This window comes from Cervus elaphus, chromosome 24, assembly GCF_910594005.1.
Source record: "Cervus elaphus chromosome 24, mCerEla1.1, whole genome shotgun sequence".
Lineage (NCBI taxonomy): Eukaryota > Metazoa > Chordata > Mammalia > Artiodactyla > Cervidae > Cervus > Cervus elaphus.
Window position 1 is genome coordinate 19,070,656 of NC_057838.1, and position 20,710 is coordinate 19,091,365.

General features: G+C 46.7%; 1 protein-coding gene across 3 annotated transcripts in view; it reads right to left on the reverse strand.

The window, feature by feature from the left end:
- The window catches only part of OSBPL10 (oxysterol binding protein like 10), a 317,366-nt gene that overhangs the window by 216,273 nt on the left and 80,383 nt on the right, over positions 1–20,710 (reverse strand). For all 3 annotated transcript variants that reach the window (XM_043885775.1, XM_043885773.1, XM_043885776.1), the window contains exon 2: positions 2,762–2,937. In XM_043885775.1, the coding sequence (XP_043741710.1) occupies positions 2,762–2,937 (176 nt within the window). The remainder of the gene's footprint in view (positions 1–2,761; positions 2,938–20,710) is intronic.

Genomic DNA, 20,710 nt, shown 5'->3' on the forward strand with positions numbered 1-20,710 from the left:
TGGGTTGGGGGGAGGGAGTACCATTAAGCCTGTCACCTGCTATTGTTTCTGCTTTGACAATTTATTAAGCAATAAACAGCAAAGCGAAACCAAGGACCATATAAATCCGGACACACACTGCATGAATCTCCAAAGAAAACATGACTCTTCTCACGGTTGCCCAAAACTGAAAAACTTTCTTCAACTAAAGGCATTTTTATTTCAGAAGTTTTGGGGATTGTTTTCTAGATCCTGAGATATGACTTGTATACAGATAATAAAGGAACCTCAGGGAATCCCCTGGTGGTCCAGTGATTAGGACTCTGAGCTTCCACTGCCAAGGGCCTGGGTTCAATCCCTAGTTGGGGGAACTAATATCCCACAAGCCTTGCGGCTTGATCAAAAGTTGTTGTTCAGTTGCTAAGTCGTATCTGACTCATTGCCGCAACCCACAGACAGCAGCACGCCAGGCTTCCCTGTCCTTCACTATATCCCAGAGTTTGCTCAAATTCACGTCCACCGAGTCAGTGATACTATCTAATCATCTCCTCCTCTGTCACCCCCTTCTCCTGCCCTCAATCTTTCCCAGCATCAGGGTCTTTTCCAATGAGTCAGCTCTTCGCATCAGGTGGCCAAAGTATTGGAGCTTCAGCATCAGTCCTTCCAAAGAAATTCAGGACTGATTTCCTTTTAGGATTGACTGGTGTGAACTCCCCGCTGTCCAACGGACTCTCAAGAGTCTTCTCCAGTCAAAAGTAAATAAAGTGCAAATATAATAAAGGAACCGCAGCTTAGCCTACCCCTTGGTAGCAAAGCCTGGAGGAAAGTCAGCAAACGCTGGGCTCTGAGCTGGGGAAATCAAAGCCCTCAGCCTGGTTTTGCAAAGGCAGACCCACCACTGTCAGCCCCCAGGTCAAGCACAAAGAATGAGGGGCCTTTTCTTTGTACTCAGCCTTTCCTTAAATAAATACGTTAAAAGGCATGGGTTTCCCCAATGCTCTGCGGTAAAGAATCTACCTGCAGTGCAGGAGATGTGGGTTTGATCCCTGGGTCAGGAAGATCCCCTGGAGGAAGAAACGGCAACCCACTCCAGTATTCTTGCCTGGGAAATTCCATGGACAGAGGAATCCAGTGGGCTATATAGTCCATGAGGTTGCAAAATGTCAGACATGACCGAATGGCTGAGCACACACATGAGGTGTGATTACCAACCACCTCCCAGCACTTAATACACACTTCTTTCCTCAGACCTTAACAACACTGACTGTATGTGTGTGCGCACATGTGAGCAAATGTGCATTTGGGGGTCGGTTTTGTTATTCTGTGAGAAGACGACTATTTTTCTGGCAATGCACCTGTGACAGAATGCTGGTAGAATGGTCTAGCAATCAAATCACATCACTGCAGACAAGTTTGCCCCATCTGAAAATCTGTGCAGTGGATGTGCCTTGGTGGGGGTGGTGGTTAGTTCTTCCGTGTGTGCGTGTGCTCAGGTGCTTCAGTAGTGTCCGAATCTTTGCAACCCCATGGACTGTAGCCCACCAGGCTCCTCTGTCCATGGGATTCTCCAGGCAATACTGGAGTGGGTGGCCATACCCTCCTCCAGGGGATCTTTCCAACCCAGGAGTCAAACCCATGCCTCCTGCATCTCTTGCACAGGCAAATTCTTTACTGCTGAGCCACTAGGGAAGCCCCAGTTAGCACCTCCAGTTGCAGCCAAATGCTGGGCTCCTAGCTTTCAAGAAGCAAAGAGAAGGGGAGATAGTAGACAACAGGAAATAACACCAGTTGGCTTTTCACCAGGCTCTAGGGCCACAGAGGGTTAAATAAAGTACAAGTAGGGGAAATTCTCTGGCGGCCCAGTGGTTACAACCCAGCGTTACCACTGCTAAGGGCCTGGGTTCAATCCCTAGTCAGGGAACTAACATCCCACAAGTTGCTTGATGCAGCCCCCAAAATAAAGTAGAAGTGAAGGGGCCTTTACTAACAGCTGGTTCTAGAGAAACTCTGAGTTGAGGACACCATGACCCTTTTCTTAAAAAAAAAAAGAAAAGATTTGTTATTTTTTTAAGTTTTTTTTTTTTTTTTTTTGACTTGGACCATTTTTAAAGTCTTTATTGAATGTGTTACCATACTGCTTCCATTTCATGTTTTGGCTTTTTGGCTGCAAGGCCTGAGGGGTTCCAGCTTTCCCAGCCAGGGATCAAAACCACACCACCTGCATTGCAAGGCAAAGTCTTAGCCTCTGAACCACCAGGAAGGTCCCCACCATGATCCCTAAAAGACTTGTTTGGACTTCCCTGGCGATCCACTGGTTAAGCCACCATGCTTCCGCTGCAGGGGCACGGGTTCCATCCCTGGTCCTGGAAGATCCCACATGTCATGCAGTGCAGCCACAAAAAAAATAGAAAGAAAGGGGGGGAAAGGCTTATTTTATCTTTAGAGCAGCCTCATGGGTACTGGAGAGTCACCATATAAAGTACAAGCAAATCTATACTGAGCTAATATGAAAAATCCACCAAAGTCCTAAGGTTCAGCCAGCTTTGCAATCACTCACCTTGCATTTGTCCTTAATTCCTTGGTTAATGAGGACAAATACTTCCTAATCTCAGCTCCTCTCCCCACCTCAAGAGGAGGAGAGGCAGTGTCTGTCACCAGAGTCCTCAAATACGGCCAACTGTTAAAGGTGATTTTAAAAAAATTGAAAAACCAGAGCGCCATCACCATGTTACCTGTGAGCCCACGAGGCCCGGCTACAAAGCTCCCGAGGGGGTGAACATACCTCTCAGTTTGTACATCTCCCCGTTGGCAGCGTACACGACCAGCATATGGGGTGCTTCGTCGCTCAGGGACACGATGGCGCCAGAAAGAGACAGGGCCCCTCGAGGCTTCTGGTGCTTGCTCTGCTCGTTCACAAAATACTGCAGGATCCCAGCCTCGAAATCCAGCACGAAGTACCTGGGCGGAGAGATCACAGGGCGTCGGTTTTCTCACTGAGCAAAGAGGAGGAGGAACAGAATCCTTCTGTGGACATCAAGGGTCCCAATCCAGGATGCTGGGAGCTAAAAGTCCCTGCCAGACACCCACACAAGCCAAGAACGGAGATTGTCGTGGCTCCTGAGCAGAGGCCAGGCCCATTTGGGATATGGTGCGATGCCCACAGATACACATTAGCCTCAGGATGGTAGAGAAGAGCAAGGCGCTGGGACACAGAATCTGGTAACAGGTTCAACGTGACTTCACAGGAACACCTGAAATTCTCACCCCAGAAGTAGCAAGCTGGGCTGGACTCCGGGGCAGCCTGGGAGCTGTATGGGGCCTGAGCCCCAGGGCTGGTCCAGCCAGGAACTAGAGGTGCTCACGGAGCTCTCTAACCTCCAGCGGGTCCTTCCACGGAACACTTTTCACACAACAGGGCAAGAATTCCCTTCGCTCTGGGAGGCCGCAATGCCACTGGAGTCCATATCCAGGGGAAAAACAGGGGAACTGCTAGTTGTCTGAATGGCTCAAACAAATCTTGGGAGCTGAGTACCTGGCCTATCGACACTTACAATCTATCAGCAGAAAGTAGTCCAGACAACTTCCCCTTCTCCACAAGCTGTCTTCATCAGAGACCTGAATTCCCCTTGGAGCCCAGAGGCTCAGCATAGCCCCTGCCGGCTCTCCCCGCCTCCCACTGTCTGCTCCACCCAGGCTGGCTCCCCCAGCTGCCTCCCACCACAGGGCTATTGCTCATGCTGTTTCCCCAACTGGAGCAGTTATTCAAAACAACACTGAAACTCTGTGCAACTGGGTTTCACATCAGCATTCAACTGCACCATCAGTGGGTTTGTCTCATTAAAGAAAAGTCCAGACACTAGCTGACCTGCAGGCACACCCAAGCCACAGAACCAGTCTCAAAACAAATCACAGTGCAATTAAGGAGGGGAAAAAGTCAGTCCTTCATCAGCTTGAAAATATTTGCCATCCCTGTGTCTAGAACACAGTTCCTTCCCCTATTTACACTGCACGGTAACTTCAGGAACAACTCAAGTGCCACCAAGTTGAGGAAGTTTCTCCTGACCAGGCCAAATCCTCCCACAAGTTCTCACCCAGAACTTGCCCCTCATGGCCTTGGCCCCCGTGGGAATCTACAGTTACAGGATTATCCAATTCAATGTCTGGTTTCGGCGCCCTCCCCTGACTCTACCCTACCCAGAGACAGACAGTGCCTGACACCTCACTGATACTCAGTATTTACTCAGTGAATGAATGAAGGGGGGAAACTACCAGATTCCACAGTTTTCAATCCATGCACCCGAGCAGCTGGGTCACCACTGTGAACTCGCACAGGCACTAGAAAATATGTCCCATATTTGAGGGTTACACAGTGATGCTCACAAGTCAGATACCAAGCACGCAGACAATTCAGCCAGTCTGGAATCTGCAGGCACACACACAGTCCATCAGCATGTGACTGTGGTTCTCAACACAGAAATGTACTGTTCTTCTATATTAACTGGTGGTAGTTTAGTCGCTAAGTCATGTCCGACTCTTGCAACCCCATGGACTGTAGCCCACCAGGCTCCTCTGTCCATGGGATTTTCCAGGCAAGAATACTGGAGTGGACTGCCATTTCCTTCTCCAGGGGATTTTCCCGACCCAGGAATTGAACCCAGGTCTCCTGCATTGCAAGCAAATTCTTTACCGACTGAGCTATGAGGGAAGCCCCTATGTTGATTACTTTTTCAAATGGCTACTGAGATGTTAGGACATAAATGTACATGAAGCTGTTTGCAGATGACTGCTTTATTAAATGAAACCGCAGGGCATTTTTTTAACCTTCCAAGCACCACAAACCAAGGAAATTTACAAACTTCCACCCTGATTCTCACAGTATCCAACAGACAGCCATCATTATCCCTCATTTTTCAGGTGCTGGGACTCAAAGAAACTCCAAAACCCAAGTCCTGCTTGTCTGTGTCCACATCCACACCTGGTTCAGTCCAGCTCACAAACTCTCATTTGAGTCTCCCACAAGTCCTCCTTCACCACCTGCTCCGGGTCACCTCTCCTCACCCACTGAGGTGCTTCTTTCTCCAAACCTTCCCGCTCCAAGAAAGCGAACCCAGCTCAAAGTCCCCCTGCCTGCCCGCAGAGACGCCACTGCATCCCCACCCCCACAGAGCATGCGTACCTGACAACCCAGGTCTCAACCCTCCAAAACTCCAATTCCTCTAAGAAATCTTCCACTTTTAATTATTTGTAACATTCCAAATATCCTGGCCAAGGCAATCTTTTTTACCTCTCTCCTCCCCCCCACCCCCCAATCTCTTTTGGGTCACAATAATAAGGCTATACTTCTGGCCTCCATCACCATCATGGATAAATCAAGATACAAAGATGCCTTCGTGGGCCCAGCAGCAACATCAACCTCACCTGGGAGCTTGTTTGAAATGTAAATCCTTGGGTCCCATCCAAGGCCGGCTGGATCAGAAACACCGGGGAAGGGGTCAAGGAGGCTTCCAGGTGACTCTGATGCAGCCCAAGTTTGAGATGCACTGGCCTAAACTAACAGCTCATCACCAAATCCCTGCCCACTTCTTCCAAGAGACATGAGATGAGAGGACAGAATATATCTCCCAGTTTTCTTTGTCGGGATGTGTGGCCATGTGAGCTGTGGCAACAGAATGTGAGCGTAAGTAACGCAGGACAGGAACACAACAGACAGACAGAAAGACAGACACTCACACAGGTTGGAGTGGAGACATCCTCTAAGGCCACTGGGGATCCACAATGAGTGTGGCCAAGACCCCCAGAGAGAGTAGCCTGGGCCCCTGAATCACCACCTGGAGGAGAACCACCTGCTAAAAAACACCCTTATCGTTTCTACAAGGATGAGAAAGAGGCTTCTGCTTATCTTATGCTTCAGAGCTCTGATGGCAGTCAGCCTGACAAATTCACCAAAAATCTTTTCAAAATGTCTATTTTCATGTCCTTGTACTCCTCCTCCTCTCTGTGATGTTGAAGGAAAGTTACATAGCTCAAAATAACCTGGAGTTAAATCTCCCCTCTGGGTCCTCCCCACCATTCCATGCAAAACAAAGAACTCTCTCACCCAAAGGAAAAAAAAAAATGGACATTAAGGTTGATCACGCCCAGCTCCCAGCCAGTCCAGCCTCTGGCTGAGCTCCAGAATTCCTTGCCCCAGCCGTTTAAGAGATAACTACTCCGAACAATTATGAAGAACAGGTCCCCTTGAGACAGTAGCTTTCCACATACAGGCCTATATACACTTACTCTTTTCTTGAGTTAGTGCAGCAGCTCACTAATCTGACTGCTGCCCCTTCTTGCCTCATTAAAGGTGATATTTTCCTGTAAAGTGCCCGTCTCGTTCTTTTTCCAAACCTCGCCTTCTCTAACTCCCTTCCCCTGCAGATGTGAAAACCAACTTCTATCCATGAGAGAGGAGTTGCGGTGATTTCTGAGCCACCAGGGGTCACGTTATTCAAATGCTGACCCTGCCTTCTCTTTAGGAGTCAGTGGTTTCAATGTGACCCGTATTTCCTGTCACAGTGACTGCAGGCAGGCAGACACAGCTCCCGGCAGGTCAGAGCATTGACAGCAATCATCTGTCCAAGTGTAGGGAAGGAACCTCACTACAGCTTTCTGTGTCTCCACCCCCCTGCATCCCCCCAAACCACCCTGGCAGAAGCGCAGTGTTTCCCATCTGTAAACACGCCCCCTTTACACAGAGGAAAGCAGAAAAGGTAGCGTATAACTTCAACAGGCTTCAAGGAAAAGGCGTAAGCCAAGTTGCCCTCCACACCCTGACCCTCCCCATCCACCAGGTACCCTTGCTGGAATGGAGAAAGGCTCAACACCTCTTCCCTTTCTGCTCCATCCGCTCATCACCCAGGCCACGTCAGCCTTTCCGCCTCCCAGAGGCAGCTTCACAAATTCATCTCGTTCACACCAACCATATATTTGCAAAGGACATTACTAAGAAACTGGTACCAAAAAATGAATTGAACTGGTTTTTTTTTCCTCAATCAGGATGTCAGAATAACCCAATAAGCACACGTTATGGAGGCTATGGGAACACATGAATGATTTTTCACATTACCTATTTCAAAATGACATCTTAATTCTAACCCTCTGCCTCAGGCAAACACACACACACACACACACTTCCACTGCTTCCTAAAATAGTTTCCGTGAAAATACAGGTTTAGATCAGGTGCACTAAAGAAGGTTATCAATAATTTACTTTTTTTCTAAAGACAGTTAAAAACTTGATCCTATTTGGAAAGAAATGATGGGAGAATATCCTATTAAAAATTGCAACAGACTAAACAAAAAGTGTTCTTCCAGGACCTCCTTTGAAAGTTGAGTTAGCAGCTGTCCGTAGAGGTAGGAGCTGCCCACCCAGCATTAAGAAACGCATTGCCTGGGGGTCACGTCCCGTCCCCTGGGAGGAAGGAAATTACATGTGGTTTCCCGCAGGGTCAGGGCTGTCAGGCATTGCTGCATCAGAAACTCACAGCTTTCATCCTAAATTGAAAAGTTAACCGCATTTCAGGACAAAGCTTCACCAAATCAAGTGCAAACGCCAGATAAACTCCTGAAACTTTCTTCAAGCCCTTCCTTCTGGAGAAACGAGTAAGAGGAACCTAATTCCTAGAGTGGGTTCTATTTAATTAGCATCTCTAGCTTCAGTTTGCATCTTGACTGACCAGCAGGTGAACCTAACTGTATACGAAGGGAACATAGTTTAGGGGCTATGTTAACCAACCAGGGAGGGTGCTGGGGAGAAAGGAGAGGGAAAAAAGGAGACATCAAACCAACCTAGGAGACAAGCCATCAGTCCTGATCAGGCCAGCCTCGGAGTGGCAACCTCGCTCTGTTCCAAAGCTGGGACCCGCGGCGAGCGGCAGGCCCACTTCGAAAGGCCTGAGAACAAGCCACTGCTTCGGAAACAACACGTGAGCGCGTGCTTGCACGTAGACACACCTGCGTGCACACACACGCACTTTCATCCGTACGCACACAGTCATGCTCACTCGCGATTGCGTACATATAAGGCAGCTGCCCTTATGCATAACTGCTTTCCAGTCCTTGCATCAAGGAGAGTCATCTGTCAACACCTGTAGCCTTTCATTCCCACCCCCACCTGCCTCACAGAGTTTCATGAAGGTTCAACTTCAGGATCTAAGAGCTGAAAATCTGACATTTTTACTTTGGGAGGGGGTAGGCGCGCCAATTGCCATCAGCATCCAGTTAGCCGAAAAATAAAGGGAAAGGATGGCGGGGAGGAGGGGAACAGGGCGGGGGAAGCAGCTCATTAATGCCAAGAGGCAGAAATCACAAACAACCTACAAGAGAATTACAAAGAGGAAAAATTGCAGTGGAAAAACTCTTTTGAAGAGGAACTTCGCCAGACAGGGTGCTACTGACAAAAAGCTAACCATTTCATCTACTTAAAAGTGAAAATTAAAACAAGAGGAAAGGGCTTGAGAAGGGAGGCGACTGCCCAGCCCTTGACGCCTGAGCAGACATCTTTAACACCCAGGTTACTATTTCTAGAAGGGCGTAAGGACCCCGCCCATTCCGTGCGGGGCTCCACCCTTCCCACCACGCCGGCAGGAGGCCTCACCCACCCGGGCCCACGACCCCCGCTGGCGCTGGTGTCCCGCCTGCTGGGATCCGCCTCACCTTCCCAGGCCCTCGGTTTTGTGTCTACCTCCACCCCCCACACTAATTATTTATCAAGAGAAGCTAGTCTCTAGCCCAAATATTCACACATCGTGGTTCAGGAACACAGCTCAGTGACAAACTTCCATGGACCTCACCCAGACAAATTCTTTATATTCCAAAATCACTCTGTACTCTGAAAGGCGCCTCCTCGAAATCTTTCACAGAATCATAATTTCTGTAGAAATCTGCATACTCCAGGCCCTCTGTCCCCTGAGAAGCTCCTGCTCAGACTGCTGGGGCCCACCTGTGCCTTGTTCTGACCACACAACAGTGACCTTGTTCTTCAGCGAAAGACCCTTCTCTGGGTTGAGTGACTGACTACTTGACTCTTCTACAGATGAAAATTTCAAGGGTGGACAGGTAAACAGCACGCTCCAGATCTTATAGAGAGGAAATTATAGCATAGATTTTAATCAGGCGATGTAGCCGGTAAGGCCCATGGCTCGAAACCATTAAGATAGTGTGTTTTCTCTATCTGCAGTATTTGCAGTGAAAATACCATTTTCACTGCAAAGATGCAAAAACACAGGGTCGAAACTGACAGAAATATAAGAAAAAAAATAAAACACAATCAGATTAGGAGACTTTTAAAATCCTCCTTTTGCCCAGAGTTGGACAGATATGTTGAAAATGAATGGGAACATATAGATTCAAAACAATATATTCCCAAGTTTTATTTTAAATGTTACAAATAATTACATACCCAAATGAAAAATATACACAAACTTTTTAATATAAACTTTTTAAATGTGCATGGAATATTTTGCAAAATGTTGGCTAAAAACAGCATCAAAAAGTAAAAATTTTATAGGGCCAATCTTTAGACCTGACAATAACATCTGACATGTTAAAGACTTAAAAAAAAAAAAACTAGTAGTATTAGTTTTAATGATATATTAAGTTATATGATATATATATATATAATGTATTCAGGGGCTTCCCTGGTGGCTCAGAGATTAAAGCGTCTGCCTCCAATGCGGGAGACCCAGGTTCGATCCCTGGGTTGGGAAGATCCTCTGGAGAAGGAAATGGTAACCCACTCCAGTATTCTTGCCTGGAGAATCCCATGGACGGAGAAGCCTGGTAGGCTACAGTCCATGGGGTCGCAAAGAGTCGGAGGACTTCACTTTCACTAATATATTCATATTTTTTAAAATATGGGTATTTTTAAACTGTTAGCATGGGAAAGGCACCAAAACAGGAGAGGCAAAACCATAAAGAAAAGTATTTACACATATTTCTAAATTTTAAACAATCCCCAGTTAAAAATAAGCCATAAATAAAACAAAAGACAACCAATAAAGCAGAGTTTTAAAAAAGAATGTTCCTGCAGTTTGGGTCAGCTATTCCCTGCTTCTGAATCAGCAGGGAAGCTAGTTTAAAATGTGGATTCCTGATTCCCATCCCATAGAGAATCAGAATCTTTGTGGCTGAGATCAGGAAATCAGGAATATGAATTTCAAAATTTCCCTAGTGTGGGTTAGTCTCTCAGTCGTGTCCAGCTCTTTGGGATTCCATGAACTATAGCCCTCCAGGCAAAAATACTAGAGTGGGTAGCCATTCCCTTCTCCAGGGGATCTTTCCCACCCAGGGGATCAAACCCAAGTCTCCTGCATTGCAGGTGAATTCTTTACCGTCTTAGCCACCAAGGAAGTCCTAGATAAGTAGGAAAAAACCAGTGCAAAATCAAGTCAGGATAAAAACCTTAAGCGTGTTATTCACACCCCCTTTTTTTCCCCCTAGTCTTTCAAGTTCTTCCTCCTAATCATTCATTCAGCAAACATCTGAGCACTATGGGCCCATCCAACAAAGCGGAACATATTGTTTAAATATGAGCTGACCGAAAAAAAAAAAAACAAAAAAAGAGCTGACCTTATTTTATCTTTGTGTGAAAGAGCCGAAGCCCTGCTCCTAAATCACAACACCTCAGGCAGTAGGTATCTTGGCTCTGTCACTTGGGGAGTATTTTTGAGAAAGATTTAAGGAAAAATGACGTCACCGGGAATGGAGTTTCTGCATAACTGGATCATCAGCTAGCATCATGTAGGTTCACCTGGGCACAGCGGCCCCAGAGACCAGGCCGAGCGGCTGCTGCCTCGTGAACCACCTCATCTGACAAAGCAGAAGCGTTAAGTCAAAGTGAACTTTTAACACAAGATTGGGTGCACTGCACCTGGATTTCAGGTATGACAAGATTCCATCCGCCTTTGAAGACCAGGTCATTTTACATACCGGGAGCAAGAACTGAGACCTTTCTAACAAGGGTTAATACAGGCACCTTCTGAACTCCTATTCACTCAAGTTTCCAAGGCCATTGGCTAAGAACTTCAACTGCTACTACTTTAAACTGTAAAATGTCAAGCCCCGTCTTGATGCTCACAGTTCATTTTCATTCCTGCCATCAACAACACAAGGAACTTACCTGGGAATCCTTGAGATGGGTGGAGTCCTGAATCAAGTCTCTGCTTTACAGTAAAGCCTTGAACATACACATCAAATTACACAGTGTGTGGGCAGCCTGGTGCCAACCAGGATGAAGAGAGATGGAAAGCTGGCCTGTGGAGACCAGGGAAGCAGTCAGAATCAGAAGCAGGCCCCTAGGCTCAGGTTTTTTGCTGCTAAATATCCAACAGAATCCGCCTGGAAAAGGCAAGGCACCCCACTCCAGAATTCTTGCCTGGCAAATCCCATGGGCAGAGGAACCTGGCAGGCTACAGTCCATGGGGTCACATGAGTCAGACACAACTTAGCGACTAAACAACACAAATCTAGTGAAATCACACTCTAAACTCCACTGTCCCAGGATCAAAGCATCCTTTACTTTTCCCTACAGGCTACATGGCCTAGAGGAAAGAGGTGTGATCTGCAGGAAGATGCCTGGTTCCACCTGTGGTTTTCAAACATTTGCTACATCGCAATCACCTGCAAGTTTGTTAAAAACACAAGTTCCTGGGCCCCTCCCACAGATTCGGGAGGTCTGGGTGGGGCCAGAGAATTCCAGCAAGTTCCCAGGTGATGTTGATGCTGCAGGCAGGACCACGCTTTGAGAGCTACTGGTCCTCACTCTGTGACCTTGTCCACGGCACTCATCCACTCAGAGCCCCGATTCCTGCGTCTGCAAAGGCAGAAAGCTGGCTCGTTCTCTTCTGAACTGTTGTTCCACCATCGCTGTGCCTCAAGGTCCGAGTGGGTATAAAACAAGAACTTCCAAACAAGAAATGTCCACATCACATTTCCAAATGCAGACAGTGAATCGGATCCCATGCTCATATTACACTGTATCAGCAGTTTAGTTAATTGGCAACACAGCCAACAAGACAGAACTTAAAACAAGAGTCAGTGTTTGCTCTTTTCTTGGAGGTGCTGTGGCAATATGATTTGGCAAGGTTCTCACATGTGGTCAGCTGGACCACATTCTGTGATACGGATAAAGCACTGTGGATACATTTTCTCATTCTATGGTTACAGAAAAGAGAATTTACATAAGCCCAGCTAAATTTTAAAGAATTTGGCTTTGGTTCCAAAACTAAGTCTTATTTCTAAGAATTCACTCATTTCTTTAAAAAAGAAATATATATATATATACACACACATTTCTTTTTTAATGAGTACCAAACTTGCTAGGCACTGTATGCTAAATGCTAAAAATACATAGGAGGGGACTTCCCTAGTGGTCCAGTGGTTACGAATCTGCCTGCCAACATGGGGGACACAGCTTCGATCCCTGGTCCCAGAAGATTTCACATGCTGCGGGGCAACTAAGCCCCCATGTGCCCCACTACTGAAGTCCACACTCTTAGAAACCATGCTCTGCAACAAGGGAAGCCACCACAAGGAGAGGCCCACGGGCAGCAATGAAGATCCAGTGCAGCCAGAAATAAATAAAAGCAAATAAAATGAAATTTAAAAAAAAATTTTAATACATAGGAGGTGGGGAACTAGGTCTCTGATTTGATGGGGGTATGGAAAATGTGCCAACAAACAGTAAGGTATTTACAAAAATGAACACATAACTTTAGCTGTGCTGAGAGTCTCGTGTTAGGAAGAAAGTAGAATGTGACCTAGCTAGAGCGTTCCCAACACAAAATGTCCATGAACTGGTGAATGGATAAACAAACTGTGATATATCCACACAATGGAATACTATCTAGCAATAAAAAGAACATTGATAACGTGCTACATGGGTGAACCTCAGAAATAACATGCTAAGTGAAAGAAACCAGATGCAAAAAGATGACATGTTGTATGATTTCATGTATATGAAGTTTCCAGAGAAGGGAAATTTATAGAAACAAAAGCAGATGAAGAACTTCTCTGGTGGTCCACTGTTTAGGGCTCCATGCTTCCACGGCAGGGGGCATGGGTTCCATCCCTGGCTGGGAAACTAAGACCCCACATGCTAAAAATAAACCAAGACACAAACAAGCAGACCAGTGACTGTTTGGAGCTGAGGATGAGAACAGTATTAACTATACGCTGGCTAGAGGGAATTATTTTGGTGATAGGAATGTTCTGAAACTGGATTTTGATGATAGTTGCACACTATAAATTAGCTAAATATTACTGAATTGTATGCTTGCAATGGGTAAATTTTCCAGTGTTCAAATTACACTTTAATAAAAGTGTTTTTAAAAACTTCAGCAATCCTGGCAATATCCTAGACCAGGGTAGAGGTGTCAGAATTACTGCCAGGGTACAATTGACAAGACTTGATAATGGACTGGGAATTTCATTTGGGGGCTGTTACACTTCAGAAGGAGGTGCTGATTGGCAATTGGATGAATGGATCTGGAGTCGAGATAGGATCTGAGCCGGGGATTAAAGATGAATAATCAATGAGTAGCAATGAGGAGCCAGGAGAGCTGAAGACACAACTGAGACTGCACGGAAAGAGAAGATAGGGAGGAGAAGGCCCAGCATCAAGACGTGAGGAACTCTTATCATTAAACAGGGAGAGAGATGAAGAGAGCAAGACGGAGGGACAGGAGGAAAACCAGAGCCCCAGAAAAAGAACACTCACGGAAGCAGGAGTGATCAGCTGTGTCAAGCGCTAACAAGATGTCAGTAAGATAAGAACTGACGTGACCATACACGGATCTATTTGTATATTTCAAGACTCAAGGATTTCCATGACCCTAACTTTACCATAAAGCAAATCAGTTCATGTTGGTATGCAAGCCCAAGGCAGACAGGGAAAGGACTTCTCTTTTCCTCCCAACATGTATTGTCTAAGTCCACCAGCTGCTTCCCGATACTCATGTTCCATTTTTACTGGGATCAGTGGAAAGACATATCTCTGGGTTGGAACCAAGGGTTACAACCTCAGCTCTGGCTCACTTAGCTTGTGGTCTGAAACTAGATGTAGTGGGAATAGCTGACTATCTGTCCTACCTATAAAATAACCATTTTCTCTCTCAAATCAAGAGAACTCCAATTGTTATCTGAGCCAATACACAATGCCAGAATACATTTCCCAATCTTCCTTTAAGCTAGATGTGGCCATCTGACTAAGTTCTAGCTCATGAAGAACACCAATGGATGGGACTCCTTCCCCTCCTCTACTTGCTTTCTTGGAAGGTAGACATAGTGGCTGGAATTCCAACACTCTTTTTGAACTTTGAGGACATGGCCACACCCTAGGGATGGTGAAGGAGAGAGTTAAAAGGAGCAGGAGCCTCTGAAATCTGTGGAACCCCCACACCAACCCTGAAATAATTAAGCAAAAAAAAAAAATCATGTATGTACAATGGAATATTATTCAGCCATAAAAGAGAATAAAATAATGCCATTTGCAGCAACACAATCATACTAAGAGCAGTAAACCAGACACAGAAAGGCAAATCACATGGCATCACTTCTACTGTGGGATCTCAAAAAAGATACAAATGAACTTATTTACAAAACAGAAACAGAACTACAGACATAGAAAACAAATTTAAGGTTTAGTTTAGTTCAGTTGCTCAGTCATGTCCAGCTCTTTGCGACCCCATGAATTGCAGCACGCCAGGCCTCCCTGTCCATCACCAACTCCCAGAGTTTACCCAAACCCATGTCTATCGAGTCGGTGATGCCATCCAGCCATCTCATCCTCTGTCGTCCCCTTCTCCTCCTGCCCCCAATCCCTCCCAGCATCAGGGTCTTTTCCAATGAGTCAGCTCTTCGCATCAGGTGGCCAAAGTATTGGAGTTTCAGCTTCAGCATCAGTCCTTCCAATGAACACCCAGGACCGATCTCCTTTAGAATGGACTGGTTGGATCTCCTTGCAGTCCATGGGACTCTCAAGAGTCTTCTCCAACACCACAGTTCAAAAGCATCAATTCTTTGGTGCTCAGCTTTCTTCACAGTCCAACTCTCACATCCATACATGACCACTGGAAAAACCATAGCCTTGACTAGACGGACCTTTGTTGGCAAAGTAACGTCTCTGCTTTTTAATATGCTATCTAGGTTGGTCATAACTTTCCTTCCAAGGAGTGGAAGGAAATTTTAATTTACCAGAGGGAAAAGGTAGAGGGGGAAGGATAAGTTAGGAACTTGGGATTAACAGATACACACTACTATATATAAAATATAATCGACACGGACCTACTGTATAAGAGCTGTATAACAGGGAACTATATTCAATATTTTGCAATAACTCATATGGGAAAAGAATCTGAAAAAGAATAGATAGATATAGATGTATGTATAACTTAATCACTGTGCTGTACATGTGAAACTAACACAACATTGTAAATCAACTACACTTCAATACAATGATACAATACAATGATACAATGATAAATAAAGACTAAACAAGAAGGATCTCAAGGTTAACAAAAACAAAAACACCCGCCTGCCCTCTCTGGGTAGGTGTGATTACTACCCCTTACTAACCACAAGGAAACAGAAAGGGTCCCTCTCAACCAGAGTCACACAGCCCGTCAGCAGAGATGATGTGAGCCCAGGCAGTATTCCCCCAACGCCTGCACCACCCTGCCTGTCTCAGAAAGCTACCAGCACACTACACCCCCCACCTCAGGACAGGCTGCCTCAGCCTTCCAGCACCTTCTAAGCAGAGGTGTGGGGTGGGAGGGACACGCTGCTCAGGAAATGTTGACTACTGAGACTTCACGTCAAAGGTGGGATGTCCGGCTTCCCTGGTGGTCCACTGGTTATGAATCTACCTTGTAATGCAGAGGACATGGGTTTGATTCCTGGTCCGGGAATATCCCTACATGCCGTGGAGCAACTAAGCCCATGAGCTGCAATTACTGGAGCCCGAGCACCTACAGTCCATGCTCCACAACCAGAGAAGCCTGAGCCGCTGGAGAGTAGCCCCCTCTTGCCGCAACTAGAGAAAGCCCACGCACAGCATCAAGGACCCAGTGTGGTCAAAAATGGGATGTCTGCTCAAACCAGGGAATCCAGATGCCTGGGGTCAAGCTCTCCTCACGGGATTCTGCAGGCAGCCAACACCTAGGAGACGGGAAGGAGACAAGATCAAACTGGTAAAATCTAAATGGGACGGTCCAAAGAATTCTCACCAGGCTGATGGGTTTCACTCCGGAGAGATCATGCCTCCTGCTTCTTCCAGCTGCCATGGGCAGCCAGCCCGCCCGCTCTCTCCCTGGGTCCTCCACACTTGCTGTGATCCTGCTTACACCCAGCTTTAGTTTATGGCTTGCTTACCTTCCCCAGCATGACAGCCCAAGGCTCCCAGCCCCGCAGGAAACCGAATACTCAGCAGGAGCATCATAGTCACCTGCGGATCTCAGGGCTGGGGAGGAAGCACAGGACCAGCCTGGCAACCAGTCCCAGGCACTCATGCAATAAGCTCAGATGACAGACGGGCAGATCAGATCCGGCTGCCGCCAAGGGCCCTGGAAAAACACACACATTCCCAAAGGGAAATCACGTGCTGCCTAGCTCTATCTGGCATGTCGTTAAACTAACGTGAAAGGGTCCAACAAACCCAAACAAGATTAAAGTCTCAACTGCTTCTCCAACACATGCTCCAAGGCCTCCCAGCAACATGAGCCACCATGAGCACAACATCAAGGCCAAAATAAAGCCCGAGGTCACCAGGTCCTCCTGGGGGCTGTGAGCACAGTATGCTCTCTGCAGACACAGTCCCAAGCAGGGGACACAGAGGTCCACGTGTCCACACACGCCCACTCTCCACACGCGCTCTCTCAGGGAGCCTGAGTCAATACCATTTCCCACCTGCTCTGACCTTGTCAAGATCTGCACTTGGGGAAGCCCCCGGTGTTCTGCCATGGAGCTCAAGGAAACACGGAACCGCCCCGATGCCAACAGCCAGTCAATGTGCACGCTCAGTCGTGTCCGACTCTTTGTGACCCCAGGGACTATAACCCACCCAACTCCTCTGTCCATGGGATTCTCCAGGCAAGAATACTGTGAGTGGGTTACTGTTTCCTTCTCCAGGGGATCTTCCCAACCCAGGAATCAAACCCACGTCTCCTGCATTACAGGCAGTTTTTTTTACTCACTGAGCCATCAGGGTGAGTGGACAGAATTCCCAGTTTGAAGTTTTTCTCGAAAGAATTTTTCTAGAGGCCACTACCAACATGTCTACAGTGGCCAAAAAACAAACACACATGCAACAAAGGAACCACGTTAGAAAAGTATTTATCTCGCAGGACTTTTCTGAGAATTAAAAAAGTTATTTTCTGTAAAATGCTGAGAACAGTGTCTGACACATAGCTAGCAACATATATATGACATACATATAGAAATGACATATACATACAATTATTTCTCAAATAATATATTAAGGCAATACTTAGCAATTACCTTAAAAAACTGTGGTCTTATTTTTTTCATTTTACAATTAAGGAAAGAGCTTTTATTGTTTTTATTGTCAGAAACAGCAGGTTACAGAATTTAATTTACTCTCTTCTACTTGCTAACAGCTCTGTGACATAGATATTATTTCTATTCTACCAAAAAAGAAGCATTCCCAGGTGGCACAGTGGTAAAGAACCCGCCTGCCAATACAGGAGACACCAGAGACGCGGGTTCGATCCCTGGGAAGGGAAGATCCCCTGGAGAAGGAAATGGCAACCCACTCCAGTATTCTTGCCTGGAGAATCCTATGGACAGAGAAGCCTGGCGGGCTACAGTCCATGGGGTTGCAGAGTCAGACGTGACTGAGCACACACACACACATGTCATGCAGAAAGGAATTCTAGTCTCATTTGTTCGGAGGCGCATGTCTGTGATCTCGTACTGGATACACCCAAGTGTATACACTGGATACACCCAAGTCACGTGACGACGGCAAACCCGTCCATGTCAGAGCACACGGCATCCCATAAAGAGCACCCCATCCCACAGCCTCCGGGCCGCTCATCTCAATAGTGAGATTAACGCCTAACGAGAGCGGAGCATGGAGACTAGTAAACATCAACCAAATCCCAAACATCAACGCTACCTGAACCTACTTTGCACTCACCACTACACCATCTCCAAGACAAACATCGCAGCCTTCTTAGCAAGACAGCCTAGGCTTCCTTGCCAAGAAACTGTCACTTGATTCACTGTTCTAATCCCTCCCATCCCCCAAAGAGGGGAAAACAAGAGAGAGGGATGACAAGACGTGTATTCTCCCCCTTCTGATCCAGCCTGAATTTTGACCCCCAGTGGCCACTGTTCAGCCTTTTTAATCTCCCCTCCTGTGGAGACAGCATGAGTTTGGGGGTTGCCCTGCTAAGCTGTGTGAGATTTCACAAACGCACAGAAGACAGATGAAAGACCAAAGTCAGGCAGCATGCCAGCTCCTTCTCTTGCCCCGTCGATTACCTGCCACTTCAGTTTGCCCAGCAAGAGCAAACAAAACAGTCCACTTCACGAAAAGCCAATCTCTGTTCACTGCATTCTTCGAGCTTCTTATACCCTCCCTCTGCTGCTGCTGCTAAGTCGCTTCAGTCGTGTCCGACTCTGTGCGACCCCATAGACGGCAGCCCACCAGGCTCCCCCATCCCTGGGATTCTCCAGGCAAGAACACTGAAGTGGGTTGCCATTTCCTTCTCCAATGCATGAAAGTAAAAAGTGAAAGGGAAGTCGCTCAGTCGTGTCCAACTCTTAGCAACCCCATGGACTGCAGCCTACCAGGCTCCTCTGTCCATGGGATTCTCCAGGCAAGAGTACTGGAGTGGGCTGCCACTGCCTTCTCCGTACCCTCCCTCAACCACCTCTTAAACTGTTTTTCATAAAAGATATATGACCCACCTGCTCCTACCACTCCCAACCAGAATGAATCTCTTTCATCAACCTCCTACCCCCACCCTGCAGCAGACAGACTGAGCTGAAAAAGTGGGAAATCATTTGGCTTCCTATTAACATTGTTACTATTATTATTACCATCCTCACCATCATCAGTTCCATGACTGTCTCTGACACCTAACCTGGAAACTCCGTCGGGGCTACATCACTTGATGGGAGAATTCCTCTGGGCTCAGCACAGAATCTCATATATTGAGCATTGTAATACATGTCCCCTGATGGGCCAGGGTGACGGTCAGTAAACAAAAAAATGTCTCTTCATTATCATTCACTGTCCTCATTTATCTATTGTCACCACCATCACAACCATAATATAAAACTCTCTAACATTAGCACCATTCTCCATCATCAAGGACATTTTTAGGTCTATGAATATGCCTAAGATGCCACACCAGGATGGGAAAATTAACATCATTGACTCTGCCTCTTACCCAGTGTACTTATCCCTGATTAAAGACCAGCCAGTCAGCAGAATAATCAATCCCCAACCATTCAAGACCTAGTTCATCTGGGGACCACCCTGAGGCCCCAGTCCCCCGACCATGAGCAGATCGGATTCGAGTTTCAGGGATAAGAGCGGCTGCACCTGAAGATGACAATCGTGGTGTCAGGCCATCCATGGCTAACGGAGAACTCCCTCACGTTAAACCTGATTTTGAAGGCCCATCACTCATTGAAGACAGCTTGCCTGCCAAACCCACTTGTGTAGAAGATTTTATGTCGAGAGAATGCTCACAGCTCTGGGAAGCTAAACATTTCCCCAACTCTCTGGAGAAGCAGGGAAACTGCACAGCCTGCCTCTGAATTACTGATGTCATAATTTATTGAAAGGTCTCTACTAGGTCATAAGTCACACCCCATATCAATGCCAGGTACCTACTCCAGGGTCTCTGCCTGGGGGGAGGGGGGGCAAGCAACATGGAGCCAGTGGTCCCCGAGAATCTACTTTTCAAGGATCTTATAGCCCCAAACCTGACCAGCACCCAGCATCAACACACTTATCTGGTGACCTCATTTCATAATCTCCTAAAGTAGGGAGGTATTTCTTCACTCTGTTTTACCAATATGAAACCTAAGGCTGCTAAATTTTCCCCTGATTTCCAGCTAGTTGATAGAGGGACCAGGACTAGGACCAACTATTAGAACTTTTGGTCCATTGCTTATTTCATTCAATAAAGAGGTTCCCCCAACTCATGTTTACATTCACTGCCAGGCATTCTTCTAGATGCTGGGGACAGAGAAGTGAACAAGACCGACAATTCCTGCCTCACGGAGCTGACGTTTCAGTGGGAGGAGAGAATATAATATGTTGTGTCAGTAAGTGCTTTTAGAAAAAAAATACAGTGTCAGAAAGTGGAAAAAAGGCTGCCGTTTGGAGCATTCTAATTTCCCCAGGTCAGGGAAGGTTTGTCTATATGGAGGACTTGAGCTGAGACCAGAAGGAAAAGGGTGAGGTGTGTCAGCTGAAGGGAAAACTGTGTTCCAGGCAGTAAATACAACATCAGAGGTGGGAGCAAGCTGGACACGCTGGAAAAAAGCAGGAGAAACGCAGATGTGACAGGAGCAGGTGAGTGAGGGAGCCAGAAGCCAGAGGGCCTTGCAGACTGTGCCAAGGACCTCAGATTTTACTCCCAGGAAGACGGGAGGCCTCCGGAGGGCGCTCACACTAGAAGGTCACTCCAGAACAATGCTTAAGCGGGTGGTTGGA